General features: G+C 37.5%; 1 protein-coding gene across 1 annotated transcript in view; it reads right to left on the minus strand.

Annotated features, from left to right (window-relative positions):
- The window catches only part of PDZD2 (PDZ domain containing 2), a 718,112-nt gene that overhangs the window by 197,120 nt on the left and 500,307 nt on the right, over nt 1-20,685 (minus strand). The window contains 2 exon segments of the mRNA XM_053701173.1: nt 1,921-2,035; nt 7,257-7,373. Coding sequence (XP_053557148.1) covers nt 1,921-2,035; nt 7,257-7,373 — 232 coding nt within the window.

The following is a 20,685-nucleotide window of genomic DNA, read 5'->3' on the forward strand; positions in this document are numbered from 1 at the left end:
AAAAAAAAAAGATAAAAACTTTGATCAAATCTAAGAGGACAGCTAAGCTTGATTGGAATAAGTAAGGTGATTATTTAAGTCAGAAACTAATAACATTATACTGATTATATAGCAAGACAAACAGCACCAATCTCATATATTAAATCAAATCGTCTGACAGTCTTTGGAAAAATGTTGGTTCAACAAAAGTACATTAAAGAACGTTTTATCCAAATGAAAAATTGCATAGTAATTACCAAATGCTTTTACTGGTAAATGTTCCATGTCAGTTCTGATTTTTATTATCTTTTTATATGCTGTCTTTTTATTAAAACTGGTACTAGGAAAAAACACAGCTTCTTCAGAGAATAACCACAGAAAAGGTTTTGATTCCTGGTGAAAGCAAAGAGCTCCCTATGTCATATCTCATAAAGCCAGACACGTATACAAGGCTTACTCAGGGATAGTATTAAAGGGATATTCTAGTGTAAAAAAACAATTAATTACAGCATTTTATTTTTAAACAAATGTCTGTTTCTAACCATGCTAACGTGTTAAACATAGACAAAATCATACTCCTAGGTGCATTGCGACTCCCCAAGAGCATGTGACCAGCAAGTCTATCAGGAATGGCATATGTATGTATTCACCAGTCACCATCCATATCCTGGCAAGGTACGGCACAACCGTTTGTTTACTGCATGACTTTCCCATTTTTATTATTTGGTGAATCTCTGCAAATGATTTGTTTAAAAATATTTAATTTTTACAATAGTATAGAGCTTTGCTATAAGATTTTAATGATCTGAGTGATGTTTGACTCTAAGAGAATCTGGAACAATAACCCAAGAGAATAAGTGAAGATAATTTCATTCTTACGTTTATATTCCACTGTATGTACTGTCAAACCCGTGATAAACATGGTGATGTCATTTATAGGGGACCAGGTTTTAAAATGCCATACCTTATAATATATACATAGGGCAGAGCGTGGTGGTCTGTAAGGCAGTTCTTTAAAGGGACATTCTAGCCAAAAACTTTCTTTCATGCTTTAGAAAGAGCATGCTATTTTAAACAGTTTTCCAATTTACTTCTGTTATCTAATTTGCGTAATTCTCGTGATATTGTTGGTTGAAAAGCACATCTAGATATGCTCAGTATCTGCTGATTGGTTGCTCCACATAGATGCCTCTTGTTATTGGCTCACCCATGTGCATTGCTATTTCTTCAACAAGGGATATCTAAAGAATGAAGCAAATTATTTAATAGAAGTAAATTGGAATGTTGTTTAAAATTGCATTCTCTATCTGAATCATGAAATAAATATTTTTGGTTTCATGTCCCTTTAAGTCCTGGAATTGTTAAAAACTCAATTCATACATTGAGTATTAGAGATATTCACAGACCCCACTTCCTCTTAGATACTATCCAAACATAGTATAGTTGACATTTTGAGTTGTGACAGGTTTATCATCGGTTTTGACACCTAAGCATGCGCATGTTGTGTTTTATTGCAGTAGTTTCTATCATTTTGTTTTCTTTTTTTTTCTTTTCTTTTTTTATTTATAAGTTTTTATTGAGTTATACAAGACACTGACAATCATAAAATGATACAGATAGTTAACAACAATGAAAACTGTTTTGCTGTAAATAAAATATCGAGATCCGTACAGTCTTCCAGTGTAGTAGTTTCTATCATTATTCTGAACACGTTAAGAGCAATGTATCTCCTGATTTTGGTTTTAGTTAGAGGTTTTAGCAAAATATTGCTATTAAAACAAATCTGTTTTTATTGTGAAATAAAAAAAATAAAGAAACAAGGAAAGAACCTGTACAATGTGAAATTCCTTTAGTATATTTGAGTGTTTGTTTTCACTAGTAACAAATGCATTTGAAAACAGTTCAAGCTTTAAATCTTTCATGTTTCTGAACCATTCATACCTTCCTTAAGTCTCCCATCTGCTGCAGCAGCTCCATTTGGGAAAATTGTCTTTACAAAGATCCCCATCCGTCCTCTGGCAGAATCCTGACCACCAACGATGCTAAAACCAAGACCCTATTAGCAACAGAGAAAAAGAACATGAGGGTCACCAGAAATAGAATGCAAGTTAAAATACACGACAAAGATTGTTAGGGAAGCTGCAATCAGAACTGGAAATATACGCTAGTCTCAGTATGTATGTATGAATGTATTGGGTACTTGTAAAGCGCGGCTAATCACCCATAAGGGTCTCAAGGCGCTGCTCATTTTATCGACCTCAGAAGGATGAAAGGCTGAGTGGACCTTGCCGGGGAACGAACCTGCAACCCTTGGGTTGCTACAGAGCTCAGCCACAGTGCCTTAGCATGCTGAGCTAACTGTCAGTAGAATAAGCAATTGTAGCCGATCACTAATATATTTACATAGAAACATAGATTTTGACAGCAGATCAGAAGCATAGGCCCAACAAGTCTGGCCAATATTTCCTAAACGTTCGTAGGATAGCGTTATGCTTATCCCAGGCATTCTTAAAGGGACAGTCAAGTCCAAAAAAAACTTTCATGTTTCAAATAGGACATGTAATTTTAAACAACTTTCCAATTTACTTATATCACCAATTTTGATTTGTTCTCTTGGTATTCTTAGTTGAAAGCTAAACCTAGGAGGTTCATATGCTAATTTCTTAGACCTTGAAGGCCGCCTCTAATCTAAATGCATTTTGATAGTTTTTCACCACTAGAGGGCATTAGTTCACGTATTTCATATAAATAACATTGAGCTCATGCACGTGAATGTACCATGGAGACAGCTCTGATTGGCTAAAATGCAAGTCTGTCAAAAGAACTGAAATAAGGGGGCAGTTTGCAGAGGCTTAGATACAAGGTAATTACAGAGGTAAAACGTGTATTATTATAACTGTGTTGGTTATGCAAAACTAGGGAATTGGTAATTAAGGGATTATCTATCTTTTAAAACAACAAAAATTCTGGTTTTGACTGTCCCTTTAAAGACCCCCACAATGTTTGTCATTACCACCTCTTGTTGTTTAGTAACTTATTACTTTTAAACTAGCAACTTTACTAAACTTTAGTGATATTTTCTATTTTTATAATTTGTCTCATTTTTTTAAAGGGACAAAATTAAATTAAAGTAAAAATTAAACTATCATGATTCAGACAGAGCAGCAGTTTTAAGAAACATTCCAATTTACTCTCATTATCAAATTGTGCACACTTTTTGAGGCACCAGCTCCTACCGATCATGTGCAAGAGTTCACAGTGTATATGTTTATGAGTCTTTAATATGAGTCTTTGATGTATGTCACATTTTGAAATTTGCCAGAAAAAATAAATCTACTGTTCATTTACAACTCAGAGCAAGTGCTCCTGCATTGTATTTTTATTGTGCAATTGTTGATTATCCTATTATTTGGTTCTTTAAATGTTTATACACAACTAATGGCTACTATATTAGAACAGAGAGAGTCAGGTAGCAGTAATAATCTTGCCTACAATGTGATGTAATCTGCGGCCAAGCTTCTTGCATTTGTGTGGAAACACAGATTCTACCAACAGGAATTCTGGGAGTTTAGAATGTTGCATTCTGCCATGTCAGAACAAAGGTTCCCCTTAACATTTGATCTTCCATTTGAATGTTTCTAAAGAATAATTTTAGAATTTATATTGAACATAAAACTATTAAATTTTAATATTTTGAAGATTATGAAAATCAAAATTCAAATGTCATGTTACATTCAACAAAGGGAAAGCTAACATCTGCTTGCAAAAAAGAATCTTAAATTTTCAATCAAACAAGATTTAAGAATGAAAAAACTTGAAATATCTATAAATAGTCTACTCTATCACTGAGCAAACTAATCAGATGACTCTATGTGCTCAGAGAAATACTCTGTTTCACCATCAAATTTGTAACTATTGTTTTGTTATCTTTTTAATCAACTAATGTGTGGGATTTTTAACCAGGTAATGACCGCGACATACCCTGTACGTTGCTGGTCGTTAAGGGTTTTTCAGGTCATAGTAGCACGAGTCTTTCCGCAAGCTATTATGACCTCCCTCCCTTCTATCCTATGGGCCAGCGGCTATTTCTGTTATCTTCAAAGGGACATGAAATCCAAACATTTTCTTTCTTGATTCAGAGGGGCCGATTTAACAAATGTCGGACGGAAGCTGTCGGCATTTAACATTGCACAAGTATCTCTAGTGAAATGCTTGTGCAATGCCGCCCCCTGCACATTTGCGGCCAATCGGCCGCTAGCAGGGGGTGTCAATCATCCAGATCGTATCTGATCAGGATGATTGCTGTCCGCCGAGTTAAGGAGCAGCGGTCTTATGGCTTGCGCAGAAACAGCAGCATGTTAAATCGGCCCCAGAGAATAACATTTTTAAAAAGTTTACAATTTACTTCTATTATCAAATTTGTGTCGTTTTCATGTTATTCTTTGTTAAAGAATTATCCAGATAGGTAGTGTGCACCTGTCTGATGCACTACATGACAGGAAATAGTGCTGCCATCTAGTGCCCTTGCTGATGTATAACATTGTTGCCATATAGTTCTGCAGACACATGCACACTCCTGAGCTTACCTTTCTGCTTTTTAACAAAGGATAACAAGAAAACAAAGATGATTTAATAATAGAGGTAAATTGGACAGTTGCTTAAAATTGCATGTTCTATCCAAATCATGTGAGAAACATTTTGGGTTTTATGTCTCTTTAAGATAAAAACAAAACAAAAACAGCTTTGGGAAAAAACACTAAAATGCTTAAAGGGACACTCAATCAAAATTAAACTTTTATTATTCAGATAGAGCAAGCAATTTTAAACAACTTTCCAATTTACTTCCATTAACAAAATGTGCACAGTCTTTTTATATTTAAACGTTTTGAGTCACCAGCTCCTACTGAGCATGTGCAAGAATAAGTGTGTATGCATTTGTGAATGGCTGATTGCCGTCACATGGTACATGTATGCATCTGTGATTGGCTGATGGCTGTCACATGGTACAGGGAGAGTGGAAAAAGACATAACTTTTAAAATTGTCAGAAAAAAAAATACTACTCATTTGAAGTTCAGACTAAGTGCTATTGCATTGTCTTGTTATCTTGCATTTGTTGATTATGCAAATCTACTGTGTTGACTGGTCATGAATGCTATTTCCGAGACATCATATAATTGTATGAGTATACTGTCCACCAAAGAGCTAGGTTGTATTGATCAAACCAATGTCCCTCATACCAACTGAGATGTGTGACTCGTCCTTATCAGCCAATGAGTACACAACCAATACTGCTCTTTCAGTTTCAATTTTAATTTAAAGGGACATTGTACACTAGATTTTTTATTTGCATAAATGTTTTGTAGATGATCCTTTCATATAGTCTATCTGGGAGTGTTATATATGTTGTATAGTTTTGCTCATTTTTAAAATAATATTGTGCTAAGCCCCAAAGTATCAAAATGTATATTGCGTGTTTACTGCTTGCTCCTGTTTGCGTTATCTGTCTTTTCATATACAGGGAAAGGGGAGAAGTGTCTGCTCTTTCGGGTTTCCCAGTCCCTTTCACTGGGCGTCCCAGCCTAACCTCCTCAACACTACTAAACTGGGCTCTTCTAAATAAGTTTTTAAAAGGTTTTATACTAGATTTTTAGAAAAGTATCTGTAAATATTCTTCTTTACGGTAGTGACTATTAAGTGCAGTTAAATGAACATTGGTGTAAACTGCCCCTTTAAGCAGCTGACATTTCTTCAGACAAACTATTTTCAAAATGCTTAAATGCTGCTTATTTATAGACATTATAAAAAGTAGATTATTTTGTGTTTTTAAAGAATTGTTCTTTATTTACCAGATGAGTAAATCATAAAACAATGAAGTTTAATATAGAGAGTTGTTTATCAGTAATGTATAAATGAATCTCCTCTGTTGATCCAAATCCGGAAGCACCGATAACATTAGCAGATATAAATCTGCCAACATTCATCTTTATTTAATTAGCAACATTATCCACAAGGTGACAGAATCTAGCAGCAATGTTTCTATGTCAGTAAAACCAGAAGGGACCTTTTGCTCATAGTTGAAAAACTTGGAATATCTGACATTTAAGATGAGATTAAAAAAAAAAAAAAGTAAAAAGCAAATATTCTTGTTCTGTTTAAAGGGGTATGACAGACACACTTTTCTTTCATGATTCAGGCAGAGTATAAGAGTAGATCATTTAAAACAACTCCATTTACTTCTATTATCACATTTCCAATTTACTTTTATTATCAATTTTGATTTATTATTTTGCTATCCTTTATTAAAGGAGCAACAATGCACTACTTGGAGGTAGCAGAACACATTGGTAAACCAATGACAAAAGCCATATATTTGCAGCCACCAATCAGCAGCTGGCTCCCAGCTACTGAGCCTTCCTAGGTATGCTTTTTAACTAAGGATACCAAGAAAACAAAGCAAATGAGATAAAAGAAGTACATTGCAAAGTTGTTTAAAATAGTATGCTGTATCTGAATTGCGAAAGACAAATTCTGGGTATTATGCTCTTATAAATATTTTGGTTTCCTTTGCTGATGGCGCAGCATTGAACTACTAAGAGTTAAACACACGGTGTGAGCCAATAACAAGAGGCATATATGTGAAGTGACCAATAAGTAGTTAGCTCCCAGTAGTGCATTGCTGCTCCTCAGCCCAAGTATGATTTACAAGAAAGGATACTAAAGAACAAAGCAAATTAGATAAAAGTACATTGGAAAAATGTTTAAAAGTTCATATGCTCTATCTAAATTATGAATGTTTTTTGTTATTATAAAAGGAAATGTAAAATATATTTTTATCACAGTCTCCTTCATATATATTCAATGAAAAAATAATAATTTATAAATGTCTAGTCGGCCTTGTGAATAAAGGCAAGCAAAGCTTTTAAAATCAAAATGTACTGACCTTGGCTTGAGTTCAGTATCGAAAACTGCACTAGAAATAAACTCACTATAAAACAATGAGGTTTCAACATCATAAAATCTGTCCAGAACTATGTAATATCAGATGAAAGCACAATAAAACTATATATAAAAAGAGGTTATCATGTATAACACATGGGTTATTGAAAGAGGATTCATACTAGCATTATATAACATTTACATTTAACTAAATAAGTATTATGCATGGAAGCCTTGTGTATAAAAATCTATTTTTATATATTAATATATATACTTAATATTGTTTTCTCTTGATTTATTATTTAGTTGTGAAACAAACTTTTGTGAAGAAACGCGTTACCTTTCCTTGTCCTTTCATTAGTACAATGTTTGAGATGATAGACGGCTGGGCCAATCTCCATGGTGACTCCACCTGCGCCGTGCTTAAAGATCGAGTAGTCTTTTTAACAATGTATTCCTAACAAAGGAAACAAAACTTTTTATTATGAGATTCATTCTTCCTGAGCAGGGTTTAAAGTTTATATATTTATAGTGTGTAGAAAAACAGTACATTTGAATTTGCAAAGTCTAATGCAATACATTTTATTTTTTTGTCCTGTTATTGTCATTGCTGTGTGGGTGCCCCACTAATGTTTTTTTTGTATTGTTTTTTTCAACAGCAGCAGATTGCTTCCAGTGAGAGATTTTTTAAACCAGTAACACCATTCATATGAAAGCAATATAAAGTATACTTTTCATTTACCATTTATGGCATAGCACTAAAGATTTGTTGATAAAAGGGGTGGGGCTATAACACTGAATACAGATAAATGTATCCTTAGGGGAGGGGCTTAAACGGGGTCAGGAGCTGGCTGAAGGCAGGTTTCTCTAAAAAATCTCCATTATATCAATACATTCACAGTAACACTAAAGTCACAATGTAATTTTTGTAATTCACATAAACCATGCAATTTTTAACAACTTTCCAACAGTTTCCTGTTTTGCTTTCTTCTCCTGTTATCCTTTACTGAAGAGTAAACCTAGATAGTCTCATAGAAGCTGAGAAGTGTGCACTTGCAGTGTTTGCAACAGTATATATCATTATTATAAACATTGTTGTAAACACTGCAGCAATAGAATGCTAGAGACACATGTACACTTCTGAGCTCCTATTATCCCTACTAGATTTACTCTTCAAAAAGGAAGATCTAACCTATAAAAATTTAATTTTCACTTTACTGTCCAAATGGAACACCATTAAAATATAAGGTTCTTTATTCTAGACAGAGAGGTGTATGGGTGGCTGTCTCTAACAAAGGTTGAGGTCCTGAGATTTACTGGTACACAGACCAATTATCGCTGTCTAGCAGGATTAGGATGATAAGCATAGATTTTTATGGCATTTCAAAGAATGAGAAAGCACACTCAGGGCTCTCATATCCTTCTAATGTATACGTTTAATGAACTCTCAGTTAATTCTCAAAATGGCCAATGATTATACCAAACATTCTGGATTTCCCTTACAAGATGTGTTCTCACTGTCTCTACAGGAAGTCTAAACCATGTATCAAGCGACCTTTCTGTAAATAAGCTCTTTCTTATATTACCTCTAGAATCACTAAAAATTCAATAAAAAAATTCTCAAACTCTTAAAGGGACAGTCTAGTCAAAATTAACCTTTCATTATTTAGATATGACGTAATTTTAATCAACTTTCAAATTTACATTTATCATCAAATTTGCTTTGTTCTCTTGGCATTCTTAGTTGAAACTAAACCTAGGTAGGCTCATATGCTAATTTCTAAGCCCTTGAGGGCTGCCTCTTATCACACGCTTTTTAAATTGCTTTTCACAACACGACACTGAAAGTACATGTGGGCCATATAGATAACACTGTGTTAACGCCCGGGGAGGTATTTAAGATTTAGCACAAGACAATATTAAATGCAAGTCAATAGATAATAAACAGTCACAGTCATGTGATCAGGGAGCTGGAAGAAGGTTCTTATATACAAGGTTATCACAGAGGTAAAAAGTATATTAATATAACTGTATTGGTCATGCAAAACTGGGGAATGGGTAATAAAGGGATTATGTAACTTTTAAAACAATAAACATTCTATTGTAGACTGTCCCTTTAAGTCTTTCTGTGGAACAAATTTCCAGAAAAGCAAGTGAATTCAATAGAGTTCATACAAATTCCTAATATTATAAGAATTTGAGAAATTTGACTCATGTTATTACTTATTGGTGAATTCAGATCTGATATCCCACAGCAGTCTAATGTTTAACAAAAAGTAAACAGGTTAACATTCATCATCTAGAAACTGACATACTAATTACACAAGTAGACAGACAGACACTTAACTTACATATATATGGTATGGACAAGATGAAAAGACAAGAAAGCAATGATTGAAGCACAATGAAGGGAAAAAAAAGATTAAAATGCATATATTACATGATATATGATAAACAAAGAACAACAGCTATATGCAAGCAATAATAAAATGTTATAACACAAGAGAATTTTCTTATTCTGCGTTTATATTCCTTTAAACACTTTTGCATTACACATGTATTAGCGAAAATGTAACTTGTAAAAGTTATTTGTATCTTTTATCTTATTTTATCACCTCTGCTGAGGCCAGATAGTGACAAATAACAAAATTTATGCTTACCTAATACATTTCTTTCTTTCCGGATATGGTGAGTCCATGACATCATCAATTACTAGTGGGAATATATCTCCTGTCCAGCAGGAGGAGGCAAAGAGCACCACAGCAAAAGATATTAAATATCACTCTCCTTACCATAATCCCCAGTCATTTGACCGAAGGGAAATGGAAAAGGGAATAATACAAAGGTGTAGAGGTGCCTGAGGTTTAGTAAAAAAAAGAACTGTCTTAAATATAAGGGTGGGGTCGTGGACTCACCATATCCGGAAATAAATAAATTTATCAGGTACGTCATCAATTACTAGTGGGAACCAATACGCAAGCTAGAGGACACAGATGACTAGGGAGGGATAGCAAGACAGGCAGATCTAAACAGAAGGCACCACCGCTTGAAGAACCTTTCAAAAGAAGCCTCAGCTGAGGCAAAAGTATCAATTTTAAAAATTTGGAAAAAGTATGCAGAGAGGTCTGGTTTTCCCTCTGAGCGTATCTGGGCAGCTGTCTAGTCCCACCCTGGCGCGATCACGCCTTTACACTCAATGTATCAGACAGAGCAGGAGCGAGCTACATTGAGTGTAATGGCGTGATTGGGCCGGGCTGTGACTAGACAGCTGCCCAGATATGCGCTCAGGGAGAAAACCAGACCCACTCAGTAGAGCATAGATCGGCGGTCTGAAAAACCCTATTTGTTAATCAAATTTCAGCTGCAAAATTATGTTGCATAAAGTTTGCGCTAAGATACTGTTATATAATTCTACACTATGTGCAGAATTATATAACATTATTTTCTAGGTTTACTGCATACACTTCTAATTACAGGCTTTTATTTTTTTAAATAATCATATTCATTAGGGATGTTCAAGTCGTAAGCAGCGTCTCGTGCCCTACGGATATTTTCGTAGCCAGATTTATTCCTGGAAAGGATCTCCACACTAAGATCTGTGCAAATCCAGATCTTAGAATGGGGATTCTTTTACAAGAATCATTCTGGCTACGAACATATCTGAAGGGCACTAGCCGCTGTTCACGAAAGAACCAAATTCATTAAACTTTTTATATTAAAATTTCTCAAACTGTTCTATATCCCTTTGAATTTTGCCGTTGAACCTTATGGGTTCTCTAGTTAACTCAAGTATCACTGTAGGAAAACTCTCAATATGGGAATTTTTTGACACAATGCAACTCATTAACACACAGTGGAAAACTCATAACTTGTGATTTTTATTATTTGTTATTACATTTATACTCAAATACTGAACAATTTAGCACCTGTACCAACAGTTTGGGTAAATGCCATCAAAGCTTTTGAAAAAGGAAAATTCTCCATGCTCCACTATGTAAAAGAACAATTTATTAGCAAATCTAAAGATATTGACAAAGGAATGCAAAGGAGTCTGGATTCCATGGAAAGTCGCTAACTCATTAAATAACTTCTTCAAATTATAGTTGTCACTTTTAAAATAATTAAAACGTTTAAATGAAATAACATATGGTGTCAGCAATCCTAAAGATACTCAACTAATCTTTATACTGAAATTTAAATGAATAAAAGTAAGAGACGCAGATCACGTTTTAATCTTTACTCAATGTAAAAAAAAAATAATCTGAAAAGTTTTATTATCTTACGTGGCATTGATGAATATTAACGTGAAACTTAGCTCAAAAGAGGTCTATTCCCCCCCCCCCCATATATATTTCTGTCAAATGTACAGTATAGTGTAGTATCGTGCTTGGGTACCGAACCCTTTAAGAGTCTGTGTCCAAATTGGCAATAATCTTCACGCAAAAAAACAACAACGAAAAACACAAACCTCCCTAGTGCCCAATTAATTGTGCTGTTAAACCCTCCCTCCTTTCTGCTGGTCAGAGGAAATAGCGGTCTCCCTGCTGGTGAATTTAAGGAGTTAAAGCTATTTTCTGGAATTATTTCATATACTAGGAAGCTATTAAAGTTTGAGTAAGTTTCTATTTAAATTTTGGTTTTCAAAGTTGCATAACTGAAAAAAAAATGTAATTGTGATGAAATTTGGCAGTTTTGTAGTTGTAATTAAATTGGTGAAAGTTTTTAAAGATATTTAATGTAGAAAAAATCCAATGATTTATAATAGTTTTTTGTCAGTAACATGACGCAATGTCTTTTCATGCTTATAGCTGCTGACTTAGTCTAATGTCCTTTTTTAGTTTAAAGTTTATAACGTTTATTATTTGTTAGTTATTTAATTCAAATTAGTTTTTGTTTTGTAGCATTACAGGCAGTTCAGTTGTGTTACCACCTGACACGCTCAGTATAGTGCTTCATATATATATACATACATATACACACATATATATACATACATACACACAAACACACACACATATATATATATATATATATATATATATATATACTGTGTATATATTTATGTGTATATATAGAGTAGAGCTGGGTCAGAACTCACGATTCCTCAAGCCAACTACCCAGAGTGCTTCCAAGTACCTAATACAAACTGCAAAAACGGATGCACTCGCCAATAATTATTTTGTTACCTCTTTTAGTTGCACAAATAAAGATGTAACGGAAAAATTCCCGATATGGTGGAATGCCTGCAAATTTATACCATCATAGGCACTTGCACCATGTTCACCATCCATGGTAGATAGTGTATTGCATCAACCCGCGCATGGCCGGTCATCACCTCTCAAAACCCTGGCGCATCAGGCAATAATCACAGACACTGACAATGGTTTCAGTCACTGGCAATCAAGAAGCTGTTGTATAACTGGTTCATACGGTGCTCATTTAATAAAAACAAATATATGTCTCACAAACACAATTTTGTATTCACTAAGGAGTTAAACTTTCTTGCATAGATTGAACCCTGATCAGTTATTGTAACACACATGGCTGGTATCCTTTGTACTACAAGGTGCTTTCACATATACAAGTATATATATAATTAATATATTAATTACTATCTGAAAATATTTTAGTACAGTCAAACATATCAAGTTTAAATATTTTACGCAAACATACAAAACACATCCCAAAACAGTAAATGTTCTATCCATCTATCTTGATGAGAACGCAAAGAGGTGATAAGAAAAAAAAAGACGAGACACAAGACAAGAGAGAAATGAAAGACAAGTTAAAGGGATGGTAAAGTCAAAATTAAAGGGACAAACTAGTCAAAATTAAACTTTCATAAATTAGATAGGGCATGTCATTTTAAACAACTTTCCAATTTACTTTTATCATCAAATTAACTTTGCTCTATTTGTATTCTTTGTTGAAAACTAAACCTACGTAGGCTTATATGCTAATTTCTAAGCCCTTGAAAGCTGTCTCTTATCTCACTGGATTTTGACAGCTTTTCTCAGCTAAACAGTGCTAGTTCATATAGATAACACTGTGGTCACTCATGTGGAGTTACTTATGAGTCATCACTGATTTTAAAATGCAAGTTTGTCAAAAGAACTGCAATAAGGGGGCAGTCTGCAGAAGTTTAGATACAAGGTAATCATAGAGATAAAAAACCAAATTTATGCTTACCTGATAAATTTATTTCTCTTGTGGTGTATCCAGTCCACGAGTTCATCCATTACTTGTGGGATATTCTCCTTCCCAACAGGAAGTTGCAAGAGGACACCCACAGCAGAGCTGTCTATATAGCTCCTCCCCTAACTGCCACCCCCAGTCATTCGACCGAAGACAAGCAAGAAAAAAGGAGAAACTATAGGGTGCAGTGGTGACTGTAGTTTAAAAATAAAAAACACCTGCCTTAAAATGACAGGGCGGGCCGTGGACTGGATACACCACAAGATAAATAAATTTATCAGGTAAGCATAAATTTGGTTGTCTCTTGTAAAGGTGTAACCAATCCACGGGTTCATCCATTACTTGTGGGATACCAATACCAAAGCTTTAGGACACGGATGAAGGGAGGGACAAGGCAGGAACTTAAACGGAAGGCACCACTGCCTGTAAGACCTTTCTCCCAAAAAAAGCCTCCGAAGAAGCAAAAGTATTGAATTTGTAGAATTTAGAAAAAGTATGAAGCGAAGACCAAGTCGCCGCCTTACAAATCTGTTCAACAGAGGCCTCATTTTTAAAAGCCCATGTGGAAGCCACTGCTCTAGTGGAATGAGCTGTAATTCTTTCAGGAGGCTGCTGGCCAGCAGTCTCATAAGCTAAGCGGATTATGCTTCTCAGCCAAAAAGAAAGAGAGGTTGCCGAAGCCTTTTGGCCTCTCCTCTGTCCAGAGTAGACAACAAACAAAGCAGATGTTTGACGAAAATCCTTCGTAGCTTGTAAATAAAACTTTAAAGCACGAACCACATCAAGATTGTGTAAAAGACGTTCCTTCTTTGAGGAAGGATTAGGACATAATGAAGGAAAAACAATCTCCTGATTGATATTCTTATTAGATACTACCTTAGGAAGAAACCCAGGTTTGGTACGCAAAACTACCTTATCTGCATGGAAAATCAGATAAGGGGAATCACACTGTAAAGCAGATAACTCCGAAACTCTTCGAGCCGAGGAGATAGCTACTAAAAACAGAACTTTCCAAGATAAAAGCTTAATATCTATGGAATGCAAAGGTTCAAACGGAACCCCTTGAAGAACTTTAAGAACTAAATTTAAACTCCATGGCGGAGCAACAGGTTTAAACACAGGCTAGATTCTAACTAAAGCCTGACAAAACGCCTGAACGTCTGGAACCTCAGCCAGACGTTTGTGCAAAAGAATAGACAGAGCAGAAATCTGTCCCTTTAAGGAACTAGCTGACAATCCATTCTCCAATCACTCTTGGAGAAAGGATAAGATTCTAGGAATCCTGACTTTACTCCATAAGTAACCCTTGGATTCACACCAATGAAGATATTTACACCATATCTTATGATAGATTTTCCTGGTGACAGGCTTTTGAGCCTGAATTTAAGTATCAATGACCGACTCGGAAAAACCACGCTTTGATAGAATCAAGCGTTCAATCTCCAAGCAGTCAGACGCAGAGAAATTAGATTTGGATGTTTGAAAGGACCTTGAAGTAGAAGGTCCTGCCTTAGTGGCAGAGTCCATGGTGGAAAGGATGACATGTCCACCAGATCTGCATACCAAGTCCTGCGTGGCCATGCAGGAGCTATCAAGATCACTGAAGCTCTCTCCTGCTTGATCTTGGCAATCAGACGAGGGAGCAGAGGAAACGGTGGAAACACATAAGCCAGGCTGAAGGACCAGGGCGCTGCTAGAGCATCTATCAGCACTGCCTTGGGATCCCTGGACCTGGACCCGTAACGAGGAAGCTTGGCGTTCTGACGAGATGCCATGAGATCCAGTTCAGGTTTGCCCCATAGTTGAATCAGCTGGGCAAATACCACCGGATGGAACTCCCACTCCCCCGGATGAAAAGTCTGCCGACTTAGGAAATCCGCCTCCCAGTTCTCTACTCCTGGGATATGGATAGCTGAGAGATGGCAAGAGTGAACCTCTGCCCATAGAATTATCTTTGAGACCTCCAACATTGCCAGGGGGCTCCTTGTTCCCCCCTGATGGTTGATATAGGCTACAGTCGTGATGTTGTCCAACTGAAATCTGATGAACCTGACCGCAGCTAGCTGAGGCCAAGCCTGAAGAGCATTGAATATCGCTCTTAGTTCCAGAATGTTTATCGGAAGGAGGGCTTCCTCCTGAGTCCACGAACCCTGAGCCTTCAGGGAGTTCCAGACTGCGCCCCAGCCCAGAAGGCTGGCATCTGTCGGCACTATAGTCCATTCCGGCCTGCGGAAACTCATTCCCCTGGACAGATGGACCCGAGATAGCCACCAGAGAAGAGAATCCCTGGTCTCTTGATCCAGATTTAGCAGAGGGGACAAATCTGTGTAATCCCAATTCCACTGATTAAGCATGCAAAGCTGCAGTGGTCTGAGATGTAGGCGGGCAAACGGAACTATGTCCATTGCCGCTACCATTAAGCCGATTACTTCCATACACTGAGCCACTGACGGCTGAGAAGTGAAATAAAGAGCACGGCAGGAAGTTAGAAGCTTTGACAACCTGACCTGTGTCAGAAAAATCTTCATTTCTACTGAATCTATCAGAGTTCCTAGGAAGGAAACTCTTGTGAGAGGGGAGAGAGAACTATTTTCTTCGTTCACCTTCCACCCGTGAGACCTCAGGAATGCCAGAACAATGTCTGTATGGGACTTGGCGATTTGAAAATTCGACGCCTGTATCAGAATGTCGTCTAGGTAAGGAGCCACCGCTATGCCTCGTGGCCTTAGAACCGCCAGAAGGGACCCTAGAACCTTTGTAAAGATTCTTGGTGCCGTGGCTAACCCGAAGGGAAGAGCCACAAACTGGTAATGCCTGTCTAGGAAGGCAAACCTGAGAAACCGATGATGATCTCTGTGTATCGGAATGTGGAGATAAGCATCCTTTAAGTCCACGGTAGTCATATATTGACCCTCCTGGATCATAGGTAGGATGGTTCGAATAGTCTCCATCTTGAAGGATGGGACTCTGAGAAATTTGTTTAGGATCTTGAGATCCAAGATTGGTCTGAAAGTTCCCTCTTTTTTGGGAACTATAAACAGATTTGAATAGAATCCCTGCCCCTGTTCCTCCCTTGGAACTGGGTGGATCACTCCCATAACCAGAAGGTCTTGAACGCAACGTAAGAATGTCTCTCTCTTTATCTGGTTTGCAGATAATTGTGAGAGATGAAATCTCCCCTTTGGAGATGAGGCTTTGAAATCCAGAAGATATCCCTGGGAAACAATCTCCAGAGCCCAGGGATCCTGGACGTCTCTTGCCTAAGCCTGGGCGAAGAGATAAAGTCTGCCCCCAACTAGATCCGGTCCCGGATCGGGGGCTACTCCTTCATGCTGTCTTAGAGGCAGCAGCAGGTTTTTTGGCCTGCTTTCCCTTATTCCAAGCCTGGTTAGGTCTCCAGACTGGCTTGGACTGGGAAAAATTTCCTACTTGTTTTGCAGTAGAGGAAGTTGAAGCTGTGACACTCGAAGTTTTGAAAGGAACGAAAATTAGTCTGTTTGGTCCTTAATTTGTTGGACCTATCATGGGGAAGGGTGTGGCCTTTTCCTCCAGTAATATCAGAAATGATCTCCTTCAGTCCAGGCCCGAATAGGGTCTGCCCTTTGAAGGGGATGTTGAGAAGCTTAGACTTTGAAGTAACGTCAGCTGACCAGGATTTAAGCCATAGCGCCTGAATGGCAAAACCTGAATTCTTAGCCGTAAGCTTTGTTAAATGAAAAACGGCGTCAGAAATAAATGAATTGGCTAACTTAAGGGCTATAAGCCTGTCTAGGATATCATCCAACGGGGTCTCCACCTGTAGAGCCTCTTCAAGAGACTCGAACCAGAAAGCCGCTGCAGCAGTGACTGGGGCAATGCATGCAAGAGGCTGGAGAATAAAACCTTGTTGTATAAAGATTTTCTTAAGGAAACCCTCTAATTTTTTATGCATTGGATCTAGGAAAGCACAACTGTCCTCGACCGGGATAGTTGTACGCTTAGCTAGGGTAGAGACTGCTCCCTCCACCTTAGGGACCGTCTGCCACAAGTCCCGTGTAGCGGCATCTATGGGAAACATCTTTTTAAAAGCAGGAGGGGGAGAGAACGGTACACCTGGTCTATCCCATTCCTTCGTAATAATTTCTGAAAACCTCTTAGGGATTGGAAAAACATCAGTGTAAACAGGCACTGCAAAGTATTTGTCCATTTTACAATATTTCTCTGGGACTACAATAGTGTCACAGTCATCCAGAGTCACTAAAACCTCCCTGAGCAACAAGCGGAGGTGTTCAAGCTTAAATTTAAATGCTGTCATTTCAGAGTCAGACTGAAGTAACGCCTTCCCTGAATCAGAAATGTCACCCACAGATAGAAGCTCTCCTGCTTCGGCTTCTGTACATTGTGAGGGTATATCAGACATAGCTACTAAAACGTCAGAAAGCTCTGTATTTGTTCTAACCCCAGAGCTGTCACGCTTTCCTTGTAACCCTGGCAGTTTGGACAATACCTCTGTGAGAGTATGATTCATAACTGCCGCCATGTCTTGTAAGGTAAACGCATTGGACGTGCCAGATGTACTAGGCGTCACTTGCGCGGGAGATATAGGTTCTGACACATTGGGAGAGCTAGGTGGTTTAACCTCCCTTTTGTCAGTCTGAGAAACCTCTGGTGATAAATCTTTAAAAGCCATAATATGATCTTTATAACTTATAGAAAGGTCAGTGCATTTGGTACACATTCTAAGAGGGTGTTCCACAATGGCTTCTAAACATAATGAACAAGGAGTTTCCTCTATGTCAGACATGTTTAACAGACTAGTAATGAGACTAGCAAGCTTGGAAAACACTTTAATAAATGTGAAAAAGCAATTAAACAAAAATGGTACTGTGCCTTTAAGAGAAAAAAACTACCACATAAACTGCAAAACAGTGTTAAAAAGTAGTAAACTCTACAAAATTTTTACAGTGTGTATAAGAGACTAAAGCAGCATTGCACCCACTTGCAAATGGATGATTAACCCCTTAGGCCCCAAACCGGATTAGAAAAACGGTAAAACCGTTAAAAAACAGTCAAACACACTGCCACAGCTCTGCTGTGGCTCCTACCTGCCCTTAAACACGATTTTTGCAGGACAAAAAACCCTCTATAGTGGTCCTAGATGCCAGAGGACTCCTTTAGGGAAGCTGATGTCTCAGTCTGAATATCAACTGCGCATAAAGTGCGCGAAAATAGGCCCCTCCCACCATGCACTCAATGTCAGAGGGCCTTAAAAAAGTACTCCTAGGAGTAATCTAACAAGCCATGTGGAAAACTAGACCCCAAATAAAGATTTATCACCCTCAGAGAAAAAACGTTTTTTCTGTAAGTTATGCAAATGTTTTTACACTAAGTAATATGAGAGTTGACATGAATATTACCCTTATCTTGTAAGCATGATCCCAGTCGTTGTTAAATCACTGTATCAGGCTAACCTCAAATATATCAGGCACTGTCAGCATTTTCGAGACCTTATCTCTCTAGAAAATAATATACTGCACATACCTCAAAGCAGGTGATCTGCAAACCGTCCCCCCAACTGAAGTTTTCTTTCCATACTCTTCAGTTATGTGTGAGAACAGTATTGGACCTTAGTTACAAACCGCTAAGATCATCAACCTCCAGGCAGATTCTTCTTCCAATTTCTGCCTGAGAGTAAAACAGAACAACGCCGATACCGTTTAAAAATAACAAACTCTTGATTGAAGGTAAAAAACTACACTAAGTCACCACATATCTCTTGATACTTCCTTTCTTGTCGAGAGTTGCAAGAGAATGACTGGGGGTGGCAGTTAGGGGAGGAGCTATATAGACAGCTCTGCTGTGGGTGTCCTCTTGCAACTTCCTGTTGGGAAGGAGAATATCCCACAAGTAATGGATGAACTCGAGGACTGGATACACCTTTACAAGAGAAAGTATATTAATCTAACCGTGTTGGTTATGCAAAACCAGGGAATGGGTAATAAAGGGATTATCTATCTTTTTAAACAATAAAAATTATGGAGTAGACTGTCCCTTTACACTTTCAGGATTCAAATAGAGCAAGCAATTTTAAAAGCACTTTCTGGTTTAAATTAGCTTTGTTCTTTGTTAAAAAAAATATATCCAGGTAGGCTCAGAAGCAGCAATGCACTACTGGGAGTTAGCTGGTGATTGGTTGTTGCAGCCTTTTGTGATTGGCTCACCCGATGTGTTCAGCAATCACCCAGTAGTGCGTTGCTGCTCGTGAACCTAATTAGGTTTACCTTTCAGTAAAGTATACCAAAAAAACTAAGTAAATTTGATTAAAGAACTGTAATTTTTTATTTTTTTTTAAATTGCATGCTCTACCTGAATCATGAAAGCTTAAAAAGGGATAGTCTAGTCAAAATTAAACTTTCATGATTCAGATAGGGCATGTAATTTTAAACAACTTTCCAATTTACTTTTATCATCAAATTTTCTTTGTTACCTTGGTATTCTTTGTTGAAAGCTAAATCTAGCAGTGTTCTTCTCCCCAGAACCTTTTTGACAGGTGCACCACCAAGCTGGTTTTACTGACCAACCAGGTTAAAGGTTTAGCCAATACTAAGCTAAAATGAGCTAATATTAAAAATGTAAAAAACAGAATTTATGCTTACCTGATAAATTACTTTCTCCAACGGTGTGTCCGGTCCACGGCGTCATCCTTACTTGTGGGATATTCTCTTCCCCAACAGGAAATGGCAAAGAGCCCAGCAAAGCTGGTCACATGATCCCTCCTAGGCTCCGCCTACCCCAGTCATTCGACCGACGTACAGGAGGAAATATGCATAGGAGAAACCATATGATACCGTGGTGACTGTAGTTAGAGAAAATAATTCATCAGACCTGATTAAAAAAACCAGGGCGGGCCGTGGACCGGACACACCGTTGGAGAAAGTAATTTATCAGGTAAGCATAAATTCTGTTTTCTCCAACATAGGTGTGTCCGGTCCACGGCGTCATCCTTACTTGTGGGAACCAATACCAAAGCTTTAGGACACGGATGAAGGGAGGGAGCAAATCAGGTCACCTAAATGGAAGGCACCACGGCTTGCAAAACCTTTCTCCCAAAAATAGCCTCTGAAGAAGCAAAAGTATCAAATTTGTAAAATTTGGCAAAAGTGTGCAGTGAAGACCAAGTCGCTGCCTTACATATCTGGTCAACAGAAGCCTCGTTCTTGAAGGCCCATGTGGAAGCCACAGCCCTACTGGAGTGAGCTGTGATTCTTTCAGGAGGCTGCCGTCCGGCAGTCTCATAAGCCAATCGGATAATGCTTTTAAGCCAAAAAGAAAGAGAGGTAGAAGTTGCTTTTTGACCTCTCCTTTTACCAGAATAAACAACAAACAAAGAAGATGTTTGTCTGAAATCTTTAGTGGCCTCTAAATAGAATTTTAGAGCACGGACTACGTCCAAATTGTGTAACAAACGTTCCTTCTTTGAAACTGGATTCGGACACAAAGAAGGTACAACTATCTCCTGGTTAATATTCTTGTTGGAAACAACTTTCGGAAGAAAACCAGGCTTAGTACGCAAAACCACCTTATCTGCATGAAAC

This window comes from Bombina bombina, chromosome 2 (genome assembly GCF_027579735.1).
Source record: "Bombina bombina isolate aBomBom1 chromosome 2, aBomBom1.pri, whole genome shotgun sequence".
NCBI lineage: Eukaryota > Metazoa > Chordata > Amphibia > Anura > Bombinatoridae > Bombina > Bombina bombina.